The following is a 21889-nucleotide window of genomic DNA, read 5'->3' on the forward strand; positions in this document are numbered from 1 at the left end:
AAAAGCACAAGGAGTGGCAGAAGGCTAAAGAAAGAAAAGGAAAGCTGTGGGCCTACCACTCTAACTCCTCCACATGCTCCTGACAGTGAGAATGAAGATGCCGTGAAAGCCAGACCAGGGTCCTCACTGATCAACTAATGAAGAGAGCGGGTTCGCAAAAATAATAGTAAAAAAAAAATTGTGAGGGGCTTGCAGAGAGGTTTCACACAAACCTCACTAAGACTAAGTTTATGAGGCATCTCTTCAACATCAGGCAACAATATGCCTACTGCTGTGGACTGTGCAGCTGCATGACCATTAATGAATGCCTTATCCACATTGGCTTCTCTGATAACTTTTCCTGTAAGTACAACTCTGAAATTCAGTCAGTACACTTTGGATCATCCCACCAACAGTCCACACTTCACACAGGGGTCATTTATGTTGGTGGAACCCAAGAACCAACCTGCTTTACTTCAATTTCACTATTCACAAAAGAGTCCAGATGCCATATGTGAACATTTAAAACCTGCACTGGACTATGTGCAGACCATACACCCAGATGTGTCTATTGTGCACTTTTTTTAGTGATGGGCCCTGTACACAGTACAGGCAGAAAGGAAACGTTTTTCCTCTTCAGTACAGAGATTACAAGAGAGGACTGAGAGGGACCTGGAATTTTTTTGAGTCCAGTCACGGCAAAGGAGAACCAGATGGTGTTGGTGCTGCCTTAAAGAGATCAGCTGATAACCTTATCAGCCATGGCCGGGACATCAACAATGCTTATGAGCTCTTCAAGGCCCTGTCCAATATGAACAGTTCGATCAATTGTATTATACTGAAGATGAAGCTGTTGAGCAGGCACTGCAAAGGATGCCATCCACCATTCTACCAGTCCCAGGAACCATGCACATCCATCAAGTAATTACTCTTGTTTGATGGGAGATAACATTGCGAGTTGTTAGCAGCATGTGTTCCACCAATGGAAAGCTTAAATGTGAATGCTGGAACACAAAGCATTTCATCTTTGTCAGGAAAGTCCCAGCTACTGTGTCACAAGTGCAGAAACAAATCAATTGGGATGACCCAGAGGTAATAGGAGAGTGGTGTGTGCTCACTTATGATAAAGCATTGTATCCAGGAATAATCCTTTCCATAGACGACGCCAATGTTCAAGTCAAATGCTTGCACCATGTTGGGATAAACTCTACAATGTAGAGGATGTACTGTGGTATCCATTTGATGATGTTCTTGAGCTCGTCCCGCCTCCTCAGCCCATGTCAGGATGTGATTCATGTCACATGCAAATTCAGAAAGAGATCTGGGACAGACTGTCTGAAGGATGAGTTAACAACAAATAGCAGGAACAACAAATCAGATAAGAAAATAAATCATCCACATTCACTTTTATTCATCAAACTTGTGAGTTCAGAGTTTAGTTAACGCTCAATTCCCATTTTTTAGAGCCGATAGCAATGTACTTTGTTTTACTGCTAATAGCACAAATGGAAGGTTCAAGCACATTTAACATTATTTTAATATTAACATTTATAGTTGAGTGTAATTTTGTTGTGATGTCAGTTGTTACATTGTTAAACTGATCCCAGTGAGATAGACTTTGTATACAGCGTTCAGCCTACGCTGTCCTTTGTTTTTTCCACTCATAAAACAGATCCGTTCCATCTAAATGTGATGCTATTTTTAAACAATGTTAAATATTACATATCTAGTGTTATTTCTTTCCTCATTTGTTTCAATGAATGAATTAAAGTCAATTTTAACTTGATTAAATGTCATTCATTCAACCCTGTTACCGTGTCTTCAACCCTGTTATTTGATACATTGTTACACATTTTTTTGATAATAATAACAAATATTAAACAAATGTTTGTTGAACAGTATGCACAGTTTAGAGGACTAGTAGAAAACATAAAAAAGCCTGATCTAATGTTTATATTAACGACAGACAGAGCAGCAAAGCAAAGCGGAGAGGGAGGCGAGAAGCATCCGATCGTGGCAAGAGCAAGTGGTGAAGAAATGAAAAAATTATTTTCAACTTTCAATTATTTTCAATTATTTTGATTAAAACAGTAAGAACACCTGATTAAAACAGTAAGAACAATTGATAAAAACCAGTAAAAACAGCTAATTAAAAACAATAAGAACAGCTGATAAAAAGACTAAGAACAGTTGATTAAAACAGTAAGAACAGCTGATAAAAACAGTAAGAACAGCTGATGAAAAAACATCCATCCATCTATTTTCTTCTGCTTATCCGGGATTGGGTCGCGGGGGTAGCAGCCTAAGTAGAGAGGCCCAGACTTCCCTCTCCCAAGCCACTTGGGCCAGCTCCTCCATGGGAATCCCAAGGCATTCCCAGGTCCAGCCAAGAAACATAGTCCCTCCAGTGTGTCCTGGGTCTTCCTCTGGGTCTCCTCCTGGTGGGACGTGTCTGGAACACCTCACCAGGGAGGCGTCCGGGAAGTCCTAACCAGATGCCTGAGCCACCTCAACTGGCTCCTCTCGACGTGGAGAAGCAGCGGCTCTACTCTGAGTCCCTCCGAATGACCGAGCTTCTCACCCTTTCTCTAAAGGAGAGCCCAAGACACCCTCCGGAGAAAACTCATTTCTGACACTTGTATCTGAGATCTCGTTCTTTCGGTCACACAACCCAAAGTTCTGAAAGGTCTGATAAAAAAAACAACAGCTGATAAAAACAATAAGAACAACTGAAAAAAACAGTAAAAGCAGCTGATAAAAACAGAACAGCTGTCTGCTAATTAAAACAATAAGAGCAGCTGATTAAAAACAGTAAGAACAGCTGATAAAAAAAGACTAAGGACAGTTGATTAAAACAGTAAGAACAGCTGATAAAAACAGTAAGAACAGCTGATAAAAAAGACTAAGAACAGTTGATTAAAACAGTAAGAACAGCTGATAAAAACAATAAGAATAGCTTATCAAAACCAGTAAGAACAGCTGATAAAAAGACTAAGAACAGCTGATAAAAAGAAGAACAGCTGGTTAAAACAGTAAGAACCGTTGATAAAAACAGTAAATAAAGTTAGGGTTAGAGTTAGGTTAGGCACTCCCTTTTTTGACATTTAGTGACTCAAAATGTCAACCAAACTGTTGACCAGGCAGTCAAAGTTTAAGGCCTGGCATTCCTTGAAGGATTACAAATCACCACAGCTTGCATGCCAGAGTTTTAGACTGAGATCATCTGTTCTTGAGAAATTATGTTGTGGCTATTTTAGTCAACCCTTGAAACTTACTTTGTACTTGTTATACACAATCTTTTGCAATATCACAAGATGTCACTGTCAAAGTATGTGTTGTGAATGACTGCCAGCTACTACTACATTCAATTTTAGCTCAGTATCTGTAAAACTGATTGACTTCAAGCCATTTTTTTGTTGGATAATCTGGACCACCAGTGGTGGACATTTTAAATGGGGTTGACTCCAAAAGTTAATCAGTTGTATCGATGCACATCCATTGATTATTTTATAAAAGTTTCTGCTGAATCTGTCTAGAGGTTAGTGGGATATTTTGTTAACAGATGTACATACTGACTCCAAATAGTTAATAGTCAAATTTTAAATTTGTGTTAGTGGGGATTGTGGCAGCCATCTTGAGTCATGTTACGTATGTCAGAGTCCAAAGTGTCCTGAAAACACCAAGCCAGTAACATCTTAAATGTTCCTTCTTCTGGATGCAGGAAATAATCTGTTTACAAAGATTATAATTTCACAGCAGATTCATTTCAGTACAGTTTCATAAAGGCAGGTCCTGAAACCCCGTGTTTTATTAAGGAGTTCATATGGTTTATTAAGTTGGGGTTGTACATTTCAGATGTACAAAAAATAAAACACATCTATTCCCATATTTGGTAATCTAACTGCCTTGGATCATAGTTGGATCCAGTCGTTGTCTTTCTGTTTCCAGTTGTCACTAAATTACTGAAGATGCAATCTGATGGTTTTGAGTTCAGTGTTGAAGAGGGCTGATTGCTGCATTTACACAACTCATGCAAAAATAAAAGTTGCTTCTGACGTCACCTTGTACCGAGAAGATTCATAGAATTGTTTCACTCACAGTTTTAAATGTGTTACCTGATACAGCTGCTCACTCGCCTTGCAGATGAATCCACCTGACACTTGTTGGTCCTGGATGGTGTGTGTAGGGGCGGGGACCGCTGTGGGCGTGGGGGTTGTAAAGAAAAAGTGCCAGGAGCTGAGAGGGGCCACAGATGAAGAGTCTGCAAGACAGCATGGCTGTAAGACTGCTGATCGTGATGGTCCTGATTACCAACATCTGTGAAGGAGGTGAGATGTTCTTACAGGACTCCAACTGATTTAGTGTTTTTCTAAAGGAAATGAAAGCTGTCTGCAATTTTCTGGGTTAAATGAATGCATTTATCTGGTAGTGCTGCTGGAAAAGTCGACAGCATATGACTTCCTGCAGAAAATAAGAGAAAAACGTGGATTGGAGTGTTTTCCAGGGGGGTGCAGCACAGAGGTCGGCGAGGCTGAAGAGCAGATGGACATGAATGTACAACATGTAAGAGAGCGCCTGAACTCACCGCTGCAGAGCAAAACGAATGTCCTCTAAGAATTGTTGTTTCTGTGTACGTCTTGATGAAATTATGGAAATCAGAGGGCTTCCTTGTTATCATTAAAGCATAAACTATGTTATTGATCATAAAGACAGAGTTAATGTTTGAAATTTAAAATTAAAAGGTAAGTTTTTGTGTATTTTTGAGAAAAATATACATACAAGATTGAAAATACAAAATACCAAACTTCCTATTCCTATGGACAAGTGCCCCTAGAAGGTATTCAGACCCCCTCTCTGCAGGATTTCTGTTTTATTCTCAAGTTCAAATGTCAGCAGGTATACAGTGTCAGCAGTGGAGGTTCAGTAGAAAAGTGGGTCGTGTCTCAGTTTGAGCAGCTGGATATCTGCACTCAGTGAGACCCTGTCCATATGAAACCAAACATCACGAACAAAGACCACATCCAGAAAGTGGGCTTAAGAGCTGAGAGGCAGTGCTCTGTTTAATGGGATGAAGTGTAACTTAGTCAAGCGTGGCAGTGAGATGCTTTACTGTGTGCCTTCATACCGGGCCTGCAAAGTCATTAACGTTACTTTGTGACTTGGTTCACCCGCTGCACAGATCAGATGTACAGCCGAGAGCCAGTAAACAGAACATTTTCATTCATTCAGCCTTTATTTAGACAGATAAGTCACATTGAGCATAGAAGACTCATTTACAAGTGAGATCTGTTTACAGACAAAAAAAAAAATCATAACGTGTTCATTGATAAGATGCATTTATTGTAAGGATTTAGATTGTTGCAACATTTTGACAGTACTTTAAAGGGGATTGCTACTGGGAGCAGAAACTAGAGGTAAAGCAGTGAGAGATAATGTACGCAACTCGTTTGCAGGAGGAGACTTCCAGTTTGCTGTACAACAATGCTGTTGCCAAGAAGGAAAGAAATGATGTAAGCCATATTTTCTGATGTTGAATCATGCTTTTTATGCAAAAAAAAAAAAAAACTTTACAAACAGACATCTGCTAAAAAATATGTACATTTCTTTTGTCAGAAACCTGAGAATCCTGCAAAGGAAGCGGTGTCTGATGAAGGATCTGGAATGTAACCAAGATGGAGAGTAAAAGATGACATTGTTGGGTTCTCAATGAAAAAACAAAGGCTTGTCCCCAAGTTCAGTTTTGTTTTTAACTCATTACTGAAACGACAACAAAATAACAACAACGATAAAACAAATATATTATAAATGTAAACCACAATGTTGTGGTCTCACCTGGGAAAAAAAAAAAGAAGAAGAATGAAAATATTCATAAATGTGATGATAAAAAGAACATACATTTTGTTTTCCCAGATGCCAGTTTCATGTTACAGAAATTAAAGTATAAAAATAGATGGTCAGCATAAATGTTAAGACCTGTTTTTGCTATTATATTTAACCAGTTCTAAAAATATTCTGGTAATTGTTGCTTTGATATCATTTAGATCATGTTTTTTTAGTATATCTTATATTACTTTTGAGAATATATCTAATCTGCTGTGATGCTTGTGGTTGGTCAAGCTTCATCTAACCAATATTAAGCATTATATAAAGATTTTAATAAAGGTGTATTGATTTTTAAGTCAGTGTATTTTTGTAAAGTTTTTATCCAAACAAATATATCATTTGTGACAGATTGATCTTGTCACCTTTTACATTTGTTTATGTTTTCATTTATTTCTTTTTCATTTGTTGCCTTACTTTACCTCAATTCCTACCTGTTCATCCACTGAGCTTTGACTGCATTAATTCTTTTAATGTGAAAAACTGAAATTAAAACTAGAATAACACAGTTATTTAAAGCTTATTGTTTCCATAGTGATAACTTTAACCGCACCAAAATAAAACTTTGTTTAAAACTGGCATGCTTTTTAGCCTTAGGAGATTTTGGACCACGTTTGTCCCATGGTAAGGCTTCTCCATCAGCCCTAATATCCACAGTCTGTCTGTAGGATACACTTGTAAGGTAATAAGGAATATGTTGTTTCTCTTCCCTTTGCAGTCATTAACAACAAACCAAAACCCATGCAGCCTGCAGTATTTAATTTTAAATCTGAACGTTTTTTAAACAAAGACTGTAATTGTTCTCCGCAAACCTTTCAAGACAGAGCCTGAAAAACAAGATTAAATGTACAGAAAAAAAAAAATCTGAAAGCAGTTTTGTTTATTGTGATCACATGCTGATCACGCATTTAAGGCTGTGCTCTTTTTACATTTCTACTTTTACACTAACAATGAAAGGATGGGGATTGAAAATACTGAGGATTAGGGCAACACTTTTGTATTTAAGGTCATTTAAGGTCACAGTTCAGTACAGGTACTGTATTCCTGAAGGTGGAGGAAATCCATCCACTCACTCTTTAATGTTGACTTCAAATGCCCGAAGTTCACGGGTAACTGGGAAAAAAAGGAAGTTATATTAAACTTATATAAACTATGTCCAGAATATTGCGCAGATCGAATATTACAATACAATCTCTTCTGAAATTATGGAATTAGGATGTAACGTTTTATTTGTTTTTATCTTGCCTTTTTTTTTTTTTTGCTGTCGCTTTGTTCCTGGTTTATGTTTGACGTCTCCCGTTTCCGGTAGCCCTGAAGGCAGCATATCAAGCGACGGCACTAAGTGTTACGGCTAAACATTTACAACTAGAAACAGCGACGGTTTCGTCTAAAGAAAGTACTTTTCCACAATGTGAGTATTTTATGCTTCTGGTTACGCGTTTTGAAAATAATCTTTTAAAAGATACTGTCTGTCGTGTTTTATAGTAAGACGGGGTGACATAAAACAACGCCCAAAACTTTTTGTTGGCCTGCAACAAGTGCTAACACTTTAGCCGTTTTTTTTTTTAGCTAGCTAAGTTAGCTATAGCAGCATTACTTTAAAACCTTTGGGGTGTTGCTGGTCAAGTCAGCAACTCAAGAAAAACACGCATGTTAATGTTGTCTAAAGTCCACAGTTGCTCAAAATTAAAGCTGCTCTTTTTACTCCTAAACTACGGTTTCCTCCCGGATCAAGGATTTCCATTTACTTCTTGGCCTTGCCTCCAAGTAGCTGTGTGATTTGTAAATAGTCCCAATGTTTTTCAATGAGGGCACGTAATGGTGACTACTTGAAGGAAGTGTGGATAACTAATTAGTAAACAATATTTCTTAGATGAGTTCAAATTTGGTCTAATTATATGGGAAGAATTTATATGGTTTATTGACTTTTTGTTCGTTTACAATTAAAATACTTAACGAGGCAAATCATAAAACGGACAATTAATTGCTAATTATCTTAATTGTTTCAATCCAAGTTAAAACGTTTCTTTGTTTCAGATTGCACGATTAAACTTATTTTATTTATAGAGCACTTAAAACAGCGACAAGGCCAACCAAAGTGCTGTACAGACAGAAAAACAGCAATATACAAAATGAGGTAAATCAGAATATAGACATAAAAATGATGCAGATAATAATATGACGACTAACCTGTGTGAAGCAAACAGGTTAAAAACACATCCTCTGGTGTTGAAAGCTACTGAATAGTAGTGGGTTTTTAAACGGGATTTGAAAACTGAGAGGGAGGGGGTCTGTCTGACAAGCAGAGGTAACTCATTCCAAAGTCTTGGTCCTGCTACAGAGAAGGCCCTGTCACCTCTATACTTGACGGGTTCCTGGAATTGTGAGGAGCAACTGGTCCGCAGACCTCAGGGAACGTGGTGGGACATACGGCTGTAGCGAATCAGAGAGTTAGTGGGGTTTAAGTTAGTTTTTAGTTTTTACAAACTTTCATGTGATTTTAATGTGTAGCAAAGCTCAACGTATAAAAATCTTAACTAAACTGGACAACATGGCTCATTGTTTCATAAATGTGTATGAATTGTGATTAGTGAGTTTTGATTTGAACATTTTAAATTAAATTTACCATTGATGGAACGTTCATGAGAAAATGAGCTTAGCAACATATAAAACTAAAAACTTGCTTAAAAACTATGCACACAGTTTGATTTTAGCCTGTAATTTATCTTCAAAATATGTACATTTTACGCCTGGGATTAGACAATAAGCTTTAAGTTGTAGAACAAAAGTTTATTTACACGTTTTAAAGAAAACTTTTTTAACTCCACATAATGTTTACTGGTTTGAAAAAGCAGCAACGGTATTTTAGTTATAAGTTAAATCGCTCTGGTTCCTATAATACAAAAAGTATTTCAGTTGTTTCAGCATTAGGGGCATTCTGGTTTTATTTGGGAGTTTCTTTATGATTATTTTCTTTTTGGCTATGATTCAGTGTTTTCACATCGTTCCAAACTGGAGTCAGTCTATGAATAAACAACGTTTGCGCTAACAGTAGTATACTTGCAAAAATAATTTAAATGTGATTTCCATTTGTCTTAATTGTATTTGTTTCAAAGTCTTTATTTTAGTGTCTTTATATTGACAGTCCTCAGCATAAGGTTTATGATAATTTAATATGTAATATGTATTTACCAATTGATTTTCCTTTCTGAAATAAGCAATCGCAGTACCTGAAAATGGGAATAATCATTTTGCTTTGATTGGTTTGGTTACACATAGGAGCTGATTCAGTTTCATGTTCTACCACTAAAGCAGCTCGACAGGTACAAGAGTTTGGAGCGTTAAAATTGACTAAATTAAATAAATACATCATGACATACTGTAAATAAATACACCATTAAAAAAATAAAGAAATATTCAATTGTATGTCCCATTAAATAATTGTATGTATTATTTAATACATCATTAAATCATTAAATATACTATTAAATTATGAAATGCACAGTTAATTAAATGTCCCTTTAAATAAATGTCCCTTTTTAAATAATGAAATTAAATATTTAAATGTAATTTTCAATGGGTTTTTTTTTTTTAATAAATACATTTAATTATTTCACTCTTATTTATTTATTTCATGGGGCTGTGGTAGCTTGGTGGTCAGTGCTGCAGTCTTGTAATCCTGAGGTTGTGGGTTCGAGCCCACCTTGCGTCATGAAGGGCATCCAGTGTAAAACAAATTGCCAAATCCTTCATGCGAGTTCGGTCGCTGTGGTGACCCCCGAAGAAGGACGCAGCCGAAAGAAACTTACTTATTTATTTATTTCATGGCTCCTGTGCAGCAGTGTCATCATGATATTATGTTAACTGTCAACCTTACTCATCAAACTCAGTGGACGGGGCTAGGGTGGCTCGTCAACAGACCCTGAAGGCTGCTCCACACAGCAAGTCAAGACAAATCGACCACAGATAATGGATTGATGCACAACCATAAAACACATTCGGGAGCGGTAATCATCTTTACGTAGATGTGGATGAAAACTACTTTCATGAAACAACTCAGAATCGGTAGTTCAAGATGAAGGTAAAATATCAAAAAGCTGTTCCCAGCTGCTCCAAGAAACGGCACATTTAATCTGTTGATCAGAGGCCACCTCCACAGAGTCATGCTGCAGTCAGAGTGACGTCATTTATGAGTTGACGGCGTTCCAGTTTCCTGCTTGTTGAAAGTTGGAACTGTAGCAACAAGCCTGTGTGCATCTCGCTGTTTTGAAGTATAAAACGTCGAGCAAATATGCAGTCCATTTGAAGAACACGTCACAGGAGGAGGAGGAAGGTATAGTTGTTGATTTTTGTTGTTTGTACAGAAAGTGACTATTACATTCAGTTTGTCATTTTTTTACTAGTGGTCACATAATACAAGAGTAACGTAGACAGCGGATTTATTTATGATGAAATGTTGCATATTTATTTTATTCGTCACTTCAACACACCTGTCTAATTTAGGATTAGTAGCACAACAATAATAGTAAATGGTAGATTCGTGATGAAATGTGGCATATTCTTTACATACTTTAACTTTTGCACACCTTCTCTTTAACTTAGGATCCCAAAGACTGGAACTAGGTGGAGATGAGCAAAACTTCAGATTGCTGCAGTTCTTGTGGAGACTTCTTTGTGGTCTGATTGATGCTGCATCTTTGTGCACAAGCCGTTTCGTGGATACCGCCATCTTTGTTTAGCGCAAAGCATTGTGGTCGTGTTTAGGGGAACCCTTGTGTGCAAACAAATGTGAAAATGGGTCGTACAGATCTCTGTGCCATGTATATGTAGTACAACAACAATCGCAGATTCAAGAACAAGTGAGAATATGTGGAATAATGTAAACTTCATATGGTCACACCTAGTTCTAGTATAGTATTGATCTAGTGTCTATAAAAGTTAAGTCAGGTCCTCTGGACGGGTTCAAAAAACAACAAATATAATAATAATAATAATAATAATAATGAAAATACTCAGACTGAAGAAGTATTCGGATGAAAGACGAAACATTTCTATAATTTTTATGAACCCATCCAGAGGGCCCAACTTAACTTTTTTAGATTTTTCTACCTAGATTATTGAGCATGCATCAGAATATAGATCTAGTGCTAAATCTTTTGATGCGGTTTACAGCGATCTTGGTCATGCATTACATGCCTGTCTACAGAACATTCTGGCCTCTAAATATTAAAAAAGATGTTCGTATGGACTACCTCAAGTAGTTGTATGTAGGCTAGTCATTTTAGGCTTCAATCCCAACATACAAGCAGCATAACGGCTCTTGACAATTATGGTTGTTGTTTGTTTTTTAAATTGGTACACCACAAACCAATAAAAACTCTTTAAGCTGCGCAATAATCCAATTTTCTAAATTTGATAACCCGTCCTTCACTGACTTCACTGTCAGTTGCCCCGCAATAATCCCATAAACCATTGTGTGGGTGGCGCTAAATAATGGTGGTGGAGCAGCTCGTCGGTGCGTCAGAAATATGCCAGGAACATCCAGAGTTACAGCGCAGGGAGATCAAATGTAAAGAATGATCACCTTTTGTGCCGGAGACCTGGATTCTGAGCACATCTGATGTAATGTGATCTTTGCAAGAAACCTTTGGGTGGAAAAAAGGAAAAGATTAGATTTATATTTTTGATATGTGATAAAAATGAATTAAATGATTCTTGTAGTGCTGTATAAATAAATAGTAGTAATACGTTATTATTATTATTATATGTTGTGTTGAGTTATTCTCTGTGATGTGCATCATTAAGTGTCTCACAAGTTACTGTTTCATTTTCTTTGTTTCATCTATTACTCCCAGCTCGTGGTTAAGAAGAAAAAGGTCTCAGTGATGAATATTGAAATAACATTTTAACAAAGTAAAAATAATCACAGTACCTGCTATATGAAAACTTCAGGGTAAACATTAATATATGAACAAATTAACATGAAAAGTTTAGTTTTAAAAAAACAGCTCAAAAACCGAGGCTTGACTTTGTCAGCTTTTCAAACATGATATTTAAAAGTTGTGTAAATGTGCAAAAACAACATTTCATATACAAATTAAGATTTACTGAGCAGCTGTGTCATTAAGGCCTTAAAACCCTGTTGGACAAACTTCATTTGTTCCGTTATCATCTCGTGCAGCCGCTGGTTATCGTCCTCAGACCGTCAGGGACTCCCATCACCTCGTTATCCATCCTCGTTGGATGTTGTAGGGGTGGATGTTGAGTTTTCTGTCTCGTCTGTACGTCGTTGGGCCGAAGTTCTGGTTGCTGCGTCTTAGTTGGAAAGTGCAGAAAAACTCCAGTAACTTGAATAAATTGCTGTAATTTATCTACCGCTAACTCTGGGTGAGCAACTCCAGCTTCTATATCCCCCAGCTTGGTCTAAAACGTCTCTAAACGGTTTATGGGAGCTCAGTGAGGTCCAGCATGGAGAGAGCCGCCATGTTTAAACAGACATCTGACCAAATAATGGACATCACATGATCAGCATTAGCCCCGCCCACAGAGTTTGATGAGCGAGGTTGACAGTTAACATAATTCATGACACTCCTGCATAGGAGCCATGAAATAAACGAGTACAGAGTGAAATGTTTAAATGTATTTTAAAATAAATAAATTATGAAAATTACTTTTGAATATTTAATGTCATTATTTAAAAGATACATTTATTTAATGGAACATTTAATTAATTGCATTTCATAATTTAGTGGTATATTTAATGTTTTAATGATCTAATAAATAATTGAAACTTAATTATTTAATCAAACGTTTAATGGTACATTTATTTATTTAATGGGAGTTTTTTTCATGGGACATTCACATTTATGTCATGTTGTATTTATTTTTAAATTTAGTCACTTTTAACCCTCCGAACAAGAGGAGCAGTGGGAAACCTCCCACATGGACTGGTCACTGAGCAGTTCTGTCTCAGGTCAAGGGGTGGCAGTAAAGGGCTGCTGTAAAAGATTACTAAGTCTATTCAATTTAGAGTCAGAGATTCTTTATTGGTACACACCACATGTGGTACATGTGGTGGAAGGAAATTATGTACACAGGGTCCCAGTTACATTCAATAATGAAATGTAAAAGAAAAACAATGATAATATCTAAGATATGAACTAAGAAAAACATCAACTAAAAGTACACTAAGCACTAATAGCATAAAAACATTACGTTGAACAGCAGCATGAGCATGAGTCTGTGTGAGCAGATGAGCAGACATGAACACATCAACATGAAACAGATCAGTTCGGTGTAAGTTGAAATAATAAACAGCTATTTGTTTATACTTTTCCCAGTTATCAAATTCCAAAAGTTGGTAAAACAAATCTGAAAGTATTAACCGGAAGAAAAAAGTTTAAATTAAGCGGGATGTCTTAATATGTGTAAATTACACAACTTTTGTTGTAAAGTGTTGTACTATTATGAGTATTTGATTTTAAATTTTGGTAACCTTTTCATTAAGTCTTTTAGTTTTTCACTCATTCTTAAATTTGATCAAAATCTAATGTATTCTAATGAAAATTTTACCATATGTCCCCAATTATCTTATTGTTTTAGTTTGGAGTTACTGGTTCAGCCACCAGGGCAGCACGGTGGCGCAACTGGTAGAGCTGCTGCCTCTCAGTGAGCAGGTCCCTGGTTCAAACCCCGGTCCAGGGGCCCTCTGGGTGGAGTTTGCATGTTCTCTCCGTGCATGCGTGGGTTTTCTCCGGGTACTCCGGTTTCCTCCCACAGACCAAAAACATGCATGTTAGGCTGATTGGTAACTCTAAATTGTCCCTAGGTGTGAGTGGGAGAGTGAATGGTTGTTTGTCTCGTGTGTCTCTATGTGGCCCTGTGATGGACTTGCGACCCATCCAGGGTGTACCCCGCCCCTCGCACAGTGATTGCTGGACATGGGCACCAGCGACCCCCGTGACCCAAAAATGGAATAAATGGGTAAAGAAAATGGATGGATGGATGGATGGTTCAGCCACCAACCTGACAATATATTACATTAATAGAAGTTAAAATGCCCCATTGGTTTTTACAAGTGGGAGTTAATGGTGGCTAGAGCAAATACAGCACAAGTTCATTAACACGTTAAACTTATTATCTCTCCAAAAGATGCAAAACTAAGATTTTATTTTTTTCAGGTTTGCCCTTTTTTTTTTCCACATTGTATTGTTTTATTTTAACTAGAGAAATAGCATTCCCTGTGTAAATGCAGTGCGAATGCTTATTGCTGAACGATTTTGCTGAAAGCTGCTGAAGATGCTGAAAATAAAGCTGTAAATTTTAAATTGCTGAACTGTCACTGTTTATTTAATTTGAACAGTTAAAAATGTAGCCAAAAATAGTTAAGTGGTTTGTTGAAATGTTAGCAAAAAGCAAGAAAATGTTACCGGTAGTTTAGAGCAAAACATAAGCAAATATAAGGATAAAGCTAGCTTAAAGTCAGAAGAACCGGTAGTAAAATGCTAGCACAACAAAGCAGGAACATGCTAAAAAAGTAAAATGATCACAAGAATGGTAAAATTAGCTGAAGATAGCTTAAATAAAAAAAGGCTGAAAAGTTGCTGAAAAGCAGAACAAAGCTAAAATTAACAGAAGGAAGTGAAAATGGCACACGTTTGCTGAATTAGGTTGAAAGAAGTGGAAATAAGCACAAAAAAGGTGGGATTAGTTGAAAAAGCTAAAATTAGCAGAAACTCAGCTAGTCAAGTCAGATTTATTTATAGAGCACATTTAAAACAGAAACTGTTAACAAAGCTAAACTGTAGCTGAAAAGGCACAAAAATGCTGAAATTAGCCAAGTGCCTAAAAACTTATGGAAGAACGATAGTGATGCAGTAGCAGTGATACGGTAATAAAGAAACAGGAAAACAACTGCGTGAATGCTTAACAGCATTCAACTCCCATGAGAACAAAGAGACATACTGGACTGGCTTTGTTTTACCAGCATGCATTGTGGCTTTCAGCTCTCATGTTCTTTTGCTTTATTGGCCAAACTCCCATTTTCCAAGTAAAAATACCAAACACATTTTTTTAACAACACTTGAACTTAGGGATGCACCGATTCACTTTTTCCACTTCTGATCCAGTACCGATATGTGCTGTTTAGTATCGGCCGATACCGATCTGATGCAGAAACAGTGCAATCTGGACCCATTTCTGAAACGGGTCCAGATGACATGATGATTTAGCCATTTTTGTTGTCTACCTGGATGATTGAGCTTACAAACCCAGAGCTACATTAACTTAAAACATTTGTTTTTTTTAAACGCAGACATGAATTTACTGAATTACAAATTTTTGGAAAAGTCTGCACCATAACGACACTTAAACACACCAAGAGCTTCACAAGCTCGGTCAAACGTGTAAAAACAACACAACTTTAATTTGTTCAGTCAGTACAATTATAACGTCCAATGTAAAATAAATAATAATAAAGATACTGAAACTGACAAAACAAAGGTTGACTACTTTGGTCAAACACGAAAAAATAAACTTCAACAATCCTTTCAAATGGTTCAGGAATTTAAAATATAATGTAAAATAAATAATAAAAGAGCTGAAATAAGAGGAAAAAACGAACTCTTCACTAGCTTGGTTGGCAGATATTTAAAATAAAAAGCAATCCGAGCACAAAGCATAGAATTAGAGTGACTAGATCTGCCCAGTCATGGATCGGTCACATTGTCACCGATCCAGAAGTTTTGTTTTTTTAATATAGGTACCGATACCGACGTTGGTATCGGATCGGTGCATCTCTACTTGAACTGTATTTGCATAACACCTTTCTATCAAACTAGGATACTCAGAGTGCTTTACATGCCCTCATTTACCCGTCCGCACACATTCATACAGCACATTTACAGACTACAGCGCTTTACATCACATTCAAACACCGATGGGACACACATTCGAGGCAACAGTAGGTACAATGTCTTGCCCTGACAATCGACCCTCCAACTCTTTAACCACTCAGCCACCGCCGCCGTAGAAAGTCAGTTATCTGGCAGCAGGGAAGGATTGAAACTACTGGAAGCTGCACCTCTGTTTAAAAAATACAGAAAATAAAATGAGTCACATTGTGTGTGTAATATGAAATGTGAAATCCCAAAACACAATTGTTTGTTAATTGGTTAAAAAACCAACCCTCTCAAAACAAACAAAAATATACTGTAGTTGGTAATTATTCACAACTTAGCGCTACAGTACACAGTGTAAGTTTATATTGTGTTAATTATACTATAAAAATATTTAACAGCAAGACAAATGGCTTCTTAATTTGAAAATATAAAAATTTGTGACAGCAGCATCACTGGTCTCTGAGGTGAAAAATGCCAATGTTTCATATTTTCTATAAAATAGTTGTAATATAATAAAATAATAAGGAAGACACACTATTTTCATAATTTTAACAGGTCAAACGTCGGTCCAGATGGTTCTGCGGCAGAGTCGGGCAACAGGCGTCTGCAGCAGACTCAGGCCCAGGTGGATGAGGTAAGCTGCGTTTATTCGTCATCAGTAATGAATCAATTTAAAACGTTTTCCTCAGTATTTTCTCTGTTGATTTGTTTATTACTAGGATAATAGGGCAACTTCATTTTTTGTTCTTGATCTTTTATAAGGCATTAAAAATATCACCTGATCACCATTTTTGAATTTCCATATTATATTCATGCAATCAAGCTTCGCACCAAAGCAGAACCCAATCCCCCCCAACCCTTTCTGAATAATGCAAGTTTCTGCAGCAGACTAAACTAAAACCAAAGTGTTGTGATTCACCTTCTGGAATCAGTTGCTCTCTAACGCTCTGCCTTCACTTCTATGCCAAAAAAAATCCTGAGTTGAAGCCATTTTTTCTCATTAGTTAAGACACTCAAGTCACAAGAGTCAGTGTTGTCAGCATCGGTTGATAATCTCCATTACGCCTCTTCCTCCCTCTTTCTCTTCCCTTCTTGAGGTTTGCCCCTCCCCCGCAGAACTTTAACCTCAGAGCGTCACACAGAGTATCCGATTGGTTGTCAGAAGTTTATGTAATCATCATCTCAGAGCTTATGTAATGTCTGCCTGAGCTTACACACTCCTCTGCCATGCCGCTCCATGTGTGAGGAGGGGCAGTAGTGTGGTTTGTGGATCAGTGGAACATATGGGCTTTGTGTATTCTGCGGTGCTGCGTGTGCACATGTGAGAAGATAAACACTGCTAGTAAAATAAAATGCATATGTAATGTACATTTTACTACCAGGTGTGACCTGTCTTGTTTAGCAACACTGTTAAGTAACATTGCTGGAGGATGTTACACATTTGAAGCAGTTATGTAATCATATTTTATGTACAATACACTTTGAAACTTTCTCTGTACGTTAATTATCAAGAAAATACTATTTAAAGTACAGTCATGTCCATCATTCATTTTGTGCGTGTGCGTTTTTCCTCCCTTCTGAACAGGTAGTGGATATTATGCGTGTGAACGTGGACAAAGTGCTGGAACGAGATCAGAAACTGTCTGAACTGGACGACAGAGCAGATGCGCTGCAGGCTGGAGCCTCCCAGTTCGAGACCAGTGCTGCGAAACTGAAAAGGAAGTACTGGTGGAAGAACTGCAAGGTAACTTTACAGTCGGGTCCTAAAGTGTCAAAACTCTAAGGATTCTTCTCACAAAACTGTCAGGTTTTCTAGATGGATTAAAAATAAATAATAAAAAAACTTGTTGAAACGTTTCATCTTTAATCCAAAAGACTTTGTCAGTTTGAGGAGCGGTAATAAGCTCAGTCTTATAAATAGCCCCTTCTCATAGTGGATCAACCAGTTTGCTGGTGACAGCCAAAACTAGCTGTTCACATGACGGACCATCAGCCTAACAACGTGTAAGGATTCTTGATGAAGACTATCTAATCTTAACTAGACCAGGACTATTGAACTAAACTGCTCAGGGGGCCACAGTTACTGAAAGCCAGCAGCTCAGGGGCCGGACATCCAGCAATTAGTCATTATGTAAATAAACCAAGTATTACAATGATCTGTTACCTTTTTAAATTTGTTTTATTGCATGAATCATAAGTGCAATAAAAAAGAACCCAAACCTAGAACTCAAGAGCTCAAACCACACAGAGCGTCCGCCATTTTGAGAACCGAAAAATGGACACGAGACACAGCCCATGTCATGTCAAGGGGCCTCCCTCCCATTTTTCTTAGAGACACGTTGTTCGCTCCCTCACTATCCATCCTTCGGTTCAGGCTTATACTGCCATCCGGTGGTCAAAAAAAGGTACTACATGCAAAACAAATTCAAAATTTCTTCTTAAATTTGTCAATAATTACTAATTATTAATAAACAGTATTATAATTTATCGCTATAATTTCTGAGCCAGTTAACCGCCCAACAAAATTTGTTATCGTGACAGGCCTACGTGTAAGGAATCTTGATGAAAACTTTACCTAATCTTAACTAGACCATGGTTTCGCTATGATTGGACAAAGTTTTGCACTTAACCAAATGTTAGCAATATTAATTGAAGATAAATGGATTGCCTGCACAATAAAAATAAATGTTAAAAAGATGAAGCCTTACCAAACGTTACCAGGTTTAATGTTCTCCTAATAAATAGGTTCAACCTTTGATTCTTTTTATGCAGCACTGACTTTTTAAAATCTACCTTTTCTTTTAGATGTGGGCCATCCTGATAGCTGTTGTAGTGATCATCATCGTCATCATTATCAGTAAGTATCAAGTTAATATTTAAAAAGGCTTTTTAACAGTTTATGTCGAAGTTATGAGAGTTCTACTTTTTTGTGACATCACATCTCTAGCCTTTAGCTAGAATTTATTTATCAGCATTAAAAAGTCTTTTTTTTTACTTTACCAGAGTTTACCTTCATATGAGTTATTGTTGCTACTTCAGTTTCAGATTATTTAGATTATTTTGAAATGCTTTAGTAAATTAGGAAGACTAAACGCTAATCAACTTAGTTAAATATGTGTACATTTAAGTTATTGTTAAACAGCAATTGCAGTAGTACATATTATTCTCTATGTTAAAAGCATTTTTGTTTTCAGGCTTCTTAGGAGAGAGTATGTTTTAAAAATTTCTTAACTTCTTTCACAGTTTGGAGTTGCTCTTAAACCAGCAGCAGGATGAAGAGTGAAGTTAAAAAAAAATGAAAAGTGGGGCAAAGTGCATACTTCAAGTCTCAGAAGAAATCACATGATCACAAAATTCACCTCTGTTCATTCCTTGTCCTGTATTGCTGCGTGTGTGTTTTTTGTGTGCCTTAGTAAAAGGCTGTTTATCTGCAGGTTTACTCTGTAATAATATATTAACGTAATGCATTGCAAAACTAATTTAAAGCCCACATCTTCACAAGCCAAAGAGAACATAGTACAAATACATCTTTTACATGAATTATCAAAGTTGTGACACGGTGCCCACACACATACGTACACTTCCCACGCTTCAGACCAGAAGTGTTGTAAACTTTTCCGCTTATTAAATTATGCGTTAACACACTCATTTTGTGTGCCGAGCTAAGAAATGTGCCTTTGATGATGATCTGTGTCAAAAGGTTTTGCTTTTCAGTGATATAACTCTTTTGATATTTCTTGTTTTAAAGATGGATTTTGTCTGTTTTCCAAATTGTTACAGTTGACTAGTGTATTGTGGGTTTCAATGCGTTATTGTATTTTTTCACGATGAAATGCTAATTGACGTATTTGTAGGAGACATGACAAACAGAAGTGGTTGGAGAGGAAGTTTAGATTGTTTTGAACCACCTGATCACACATCCCTGCATTCATCCTTCCCTTCGGTAGCACTCCCCCATGCTGTAAAGCTAAAACGGGCTTGTGTAGAAAAGTGCCTATGCCAAGACCAAACAGCCTTCTGTCCTTACAAATGTCAAGGATACTGCCTCAAAAAGTAAAAGAGAACAGAACAAAAGTGCTGGCATTAGGTAAATAGTCTCATTTAGGAGCTCTAAAAATAGCAAAAAGTAGCTTTATGTGAAATGTTTAAGCACAACGTACATAAATGTAATTTTAGACGGATGTAATGAGTTTCTCCAATGGAGAACAGCAAATACAGCCATAACTTATTGATCATGTGTAGCTGCAGTGAAGCGTAGTGCCTTCTGAGTGCTCCATGTGCAGTTACTGTGCCCCCCACCCCCTGCTTTAGTCAGCTGAATTTAACCTCTAATAAACTCCTCGGTTAAACCCCACTGGCATTCATTCCATGTGATTAATGTAATTCTCACATGTAATATCCCAGTTTCAGTATAGAACGGCTTTTATTTGCATCTTCTTACAATATAAAACTAATTAAATGCCAGGGAGGTTAAAGTATGTTGATGGCGTTTATCTTGCTACAGCTGAACTCTTAGAAGTGCCATTGTAATTTATGCTATACCAACACTGGATTGGGGATTTTTCTCTGTTGTACATTTCAATCCGACTGTTGACTTCTGAAGAATACATTTGGTTGTTGGCATTTGCAGTGCTTCTATGATAATTACACAGAATACTCACAAAGATGGGCTCTTTAGATGTTGTTTTTTAGGTTAGGCAGGCTGTAGCCTTCTTCAAAAATGTTTATCGACCATTAAAATGCATGTACAGGCCACATTTTTTATTACATACAACAGGCAGTGTATTATTTGTTTCTTTTTACAATGTTTTCACACCCAATAACTTTTAAGCCTTATGCCTACCTAACGTATGTGGGAAAAAATGCTATTGTACGCTTGGCTTTAAATAACTATTGCTTAAATAAACAGATAAGTTATGATAAAATATTTTGTATTTTTGTTTGTCATTTGGTATGACATTTATTACAATTTTCAAATATAATCTGTGGATCAAGTTACTGATAACATTCTATTTTAAAAGTGTGCATTGGATTTTTTTAAGTTATGGCGCAAATACCTGTTTTTCTATTTGAACAATTTAAACTTGCCAACATTAGTCCTTGTGTTAAACACAAGCAGTTATCAGCGCAACACCGCTCCTTTTTCTGTCATTCGCACCTCATGTGGTACATGTGGTGGAGCGAAATTATGTACACAGGGTCCCAGTTACATCCAACAATAAAATGTATAAGAAAAACGGTAATAAGATCTAAGATATGAACTAAGAAAAACATCAACTAAATATACACTAAGCACTAATGGCATATAAACATTACGTCAAACATCATCACGAACATGAACATGAGTCTGTGTGAGCAGATGAGCACACATGAACACAACATGAAACAGATCAGCAGCAACATCGAAACAGATCAGCAGCGACATGATGTGATTTTTTTTTCACAGTGATTATTCTGGTTAGAGATTCATGAGTCTAACAGCCTCAGGGTAGAAGCTGAATGCATCTAAAGAATTAGAATGGGAATTATTTATTTATTTTTGTCAATCATTTTAGAAAGTGAAGCTCGTATTAAGATTCGGTACATATAGTGAAATATTTCAAACCTTTATTTGTAATATTGATGATTATGGTATGGCTTAGAAGTAATGAAAATGCCAAACTTCAATGTCTCAGTAAATTACAATATTTTGAAAAGTTTCAATGATGTAAACTCATGATGTCACACCCTAATCAGCTGATTAACTCCTAGACCTGAGCCACAAATGTTTCATTCCTCAAGTCCAGCCACTCCTGAACAAGAGATGTCAGAAGCGTCTTACCTGGACTGAGGAGACAAAGAACTGGAGTGTTGCTCAGTGATCCAATCATTTGGAAATCAAGGTCCCATGACTGGAGGAAGAATGGAGAGGCCCAGAATCCACGTTACTGGAAGTCCAGTGTGAAGTTTCCACAGTCCGCGATGGTTTTGAGGCCATGTCATTCAACAATTTTCCTGCAGGATCAATAAAGTTCTATCATCTGCTGGCGTTAGTCCACTGTGTTTTCTGAAGTCCACATTCAACGCAGCATCTACCAGGTCATTTTTAGAGCTCTTCATGCTTCTGCTGACGAGCTTTATGGAGATGCTGG

At 37.0% G+C, this 21889-nt stretch overlaps 1 protein-coding gene across 1 annotated transcript; it reads left to right on the plus strand.

Moving 5' to 3' along the window:
• Positions 1 to 7168: 7168 nt before the first annotated feature.
• vamp3 (vesicle-associated membrane protein 3 (cellubrevin)) lies at positions 7169 to 20683 on the plus strand. Its single transcript, XM_037679648.1, has 5 exons — positions 7169 to 7270; positions 16314 to 16392; positions 17344 to 17502; positions 18564 to 18615; positions 19002 to 20683. Coding segments are annotated over exons 1-5 (309 nt in total). The 5' UTR covers positions 7169 to 7268; the 3' UTR covers positions 19019 to 20683.
• Positions 20684 to 21889: the final 1206 nt, after the last annotated feature.

Source organism: Nematolebias whitei, chromosome 7, assembly GCF_014905685.2.
Source record: "Nematolebias whitei isolate Nwh7 chromosome 7, NemWhi1, whole genome shotgun sequence".
Lineage (NCBI taxonomy): Eukaryota > Metazoa > Chordata > Actinopteri > Cyprinodontiformes > Rivulidae > Nematolebias > Nematolebias whitei.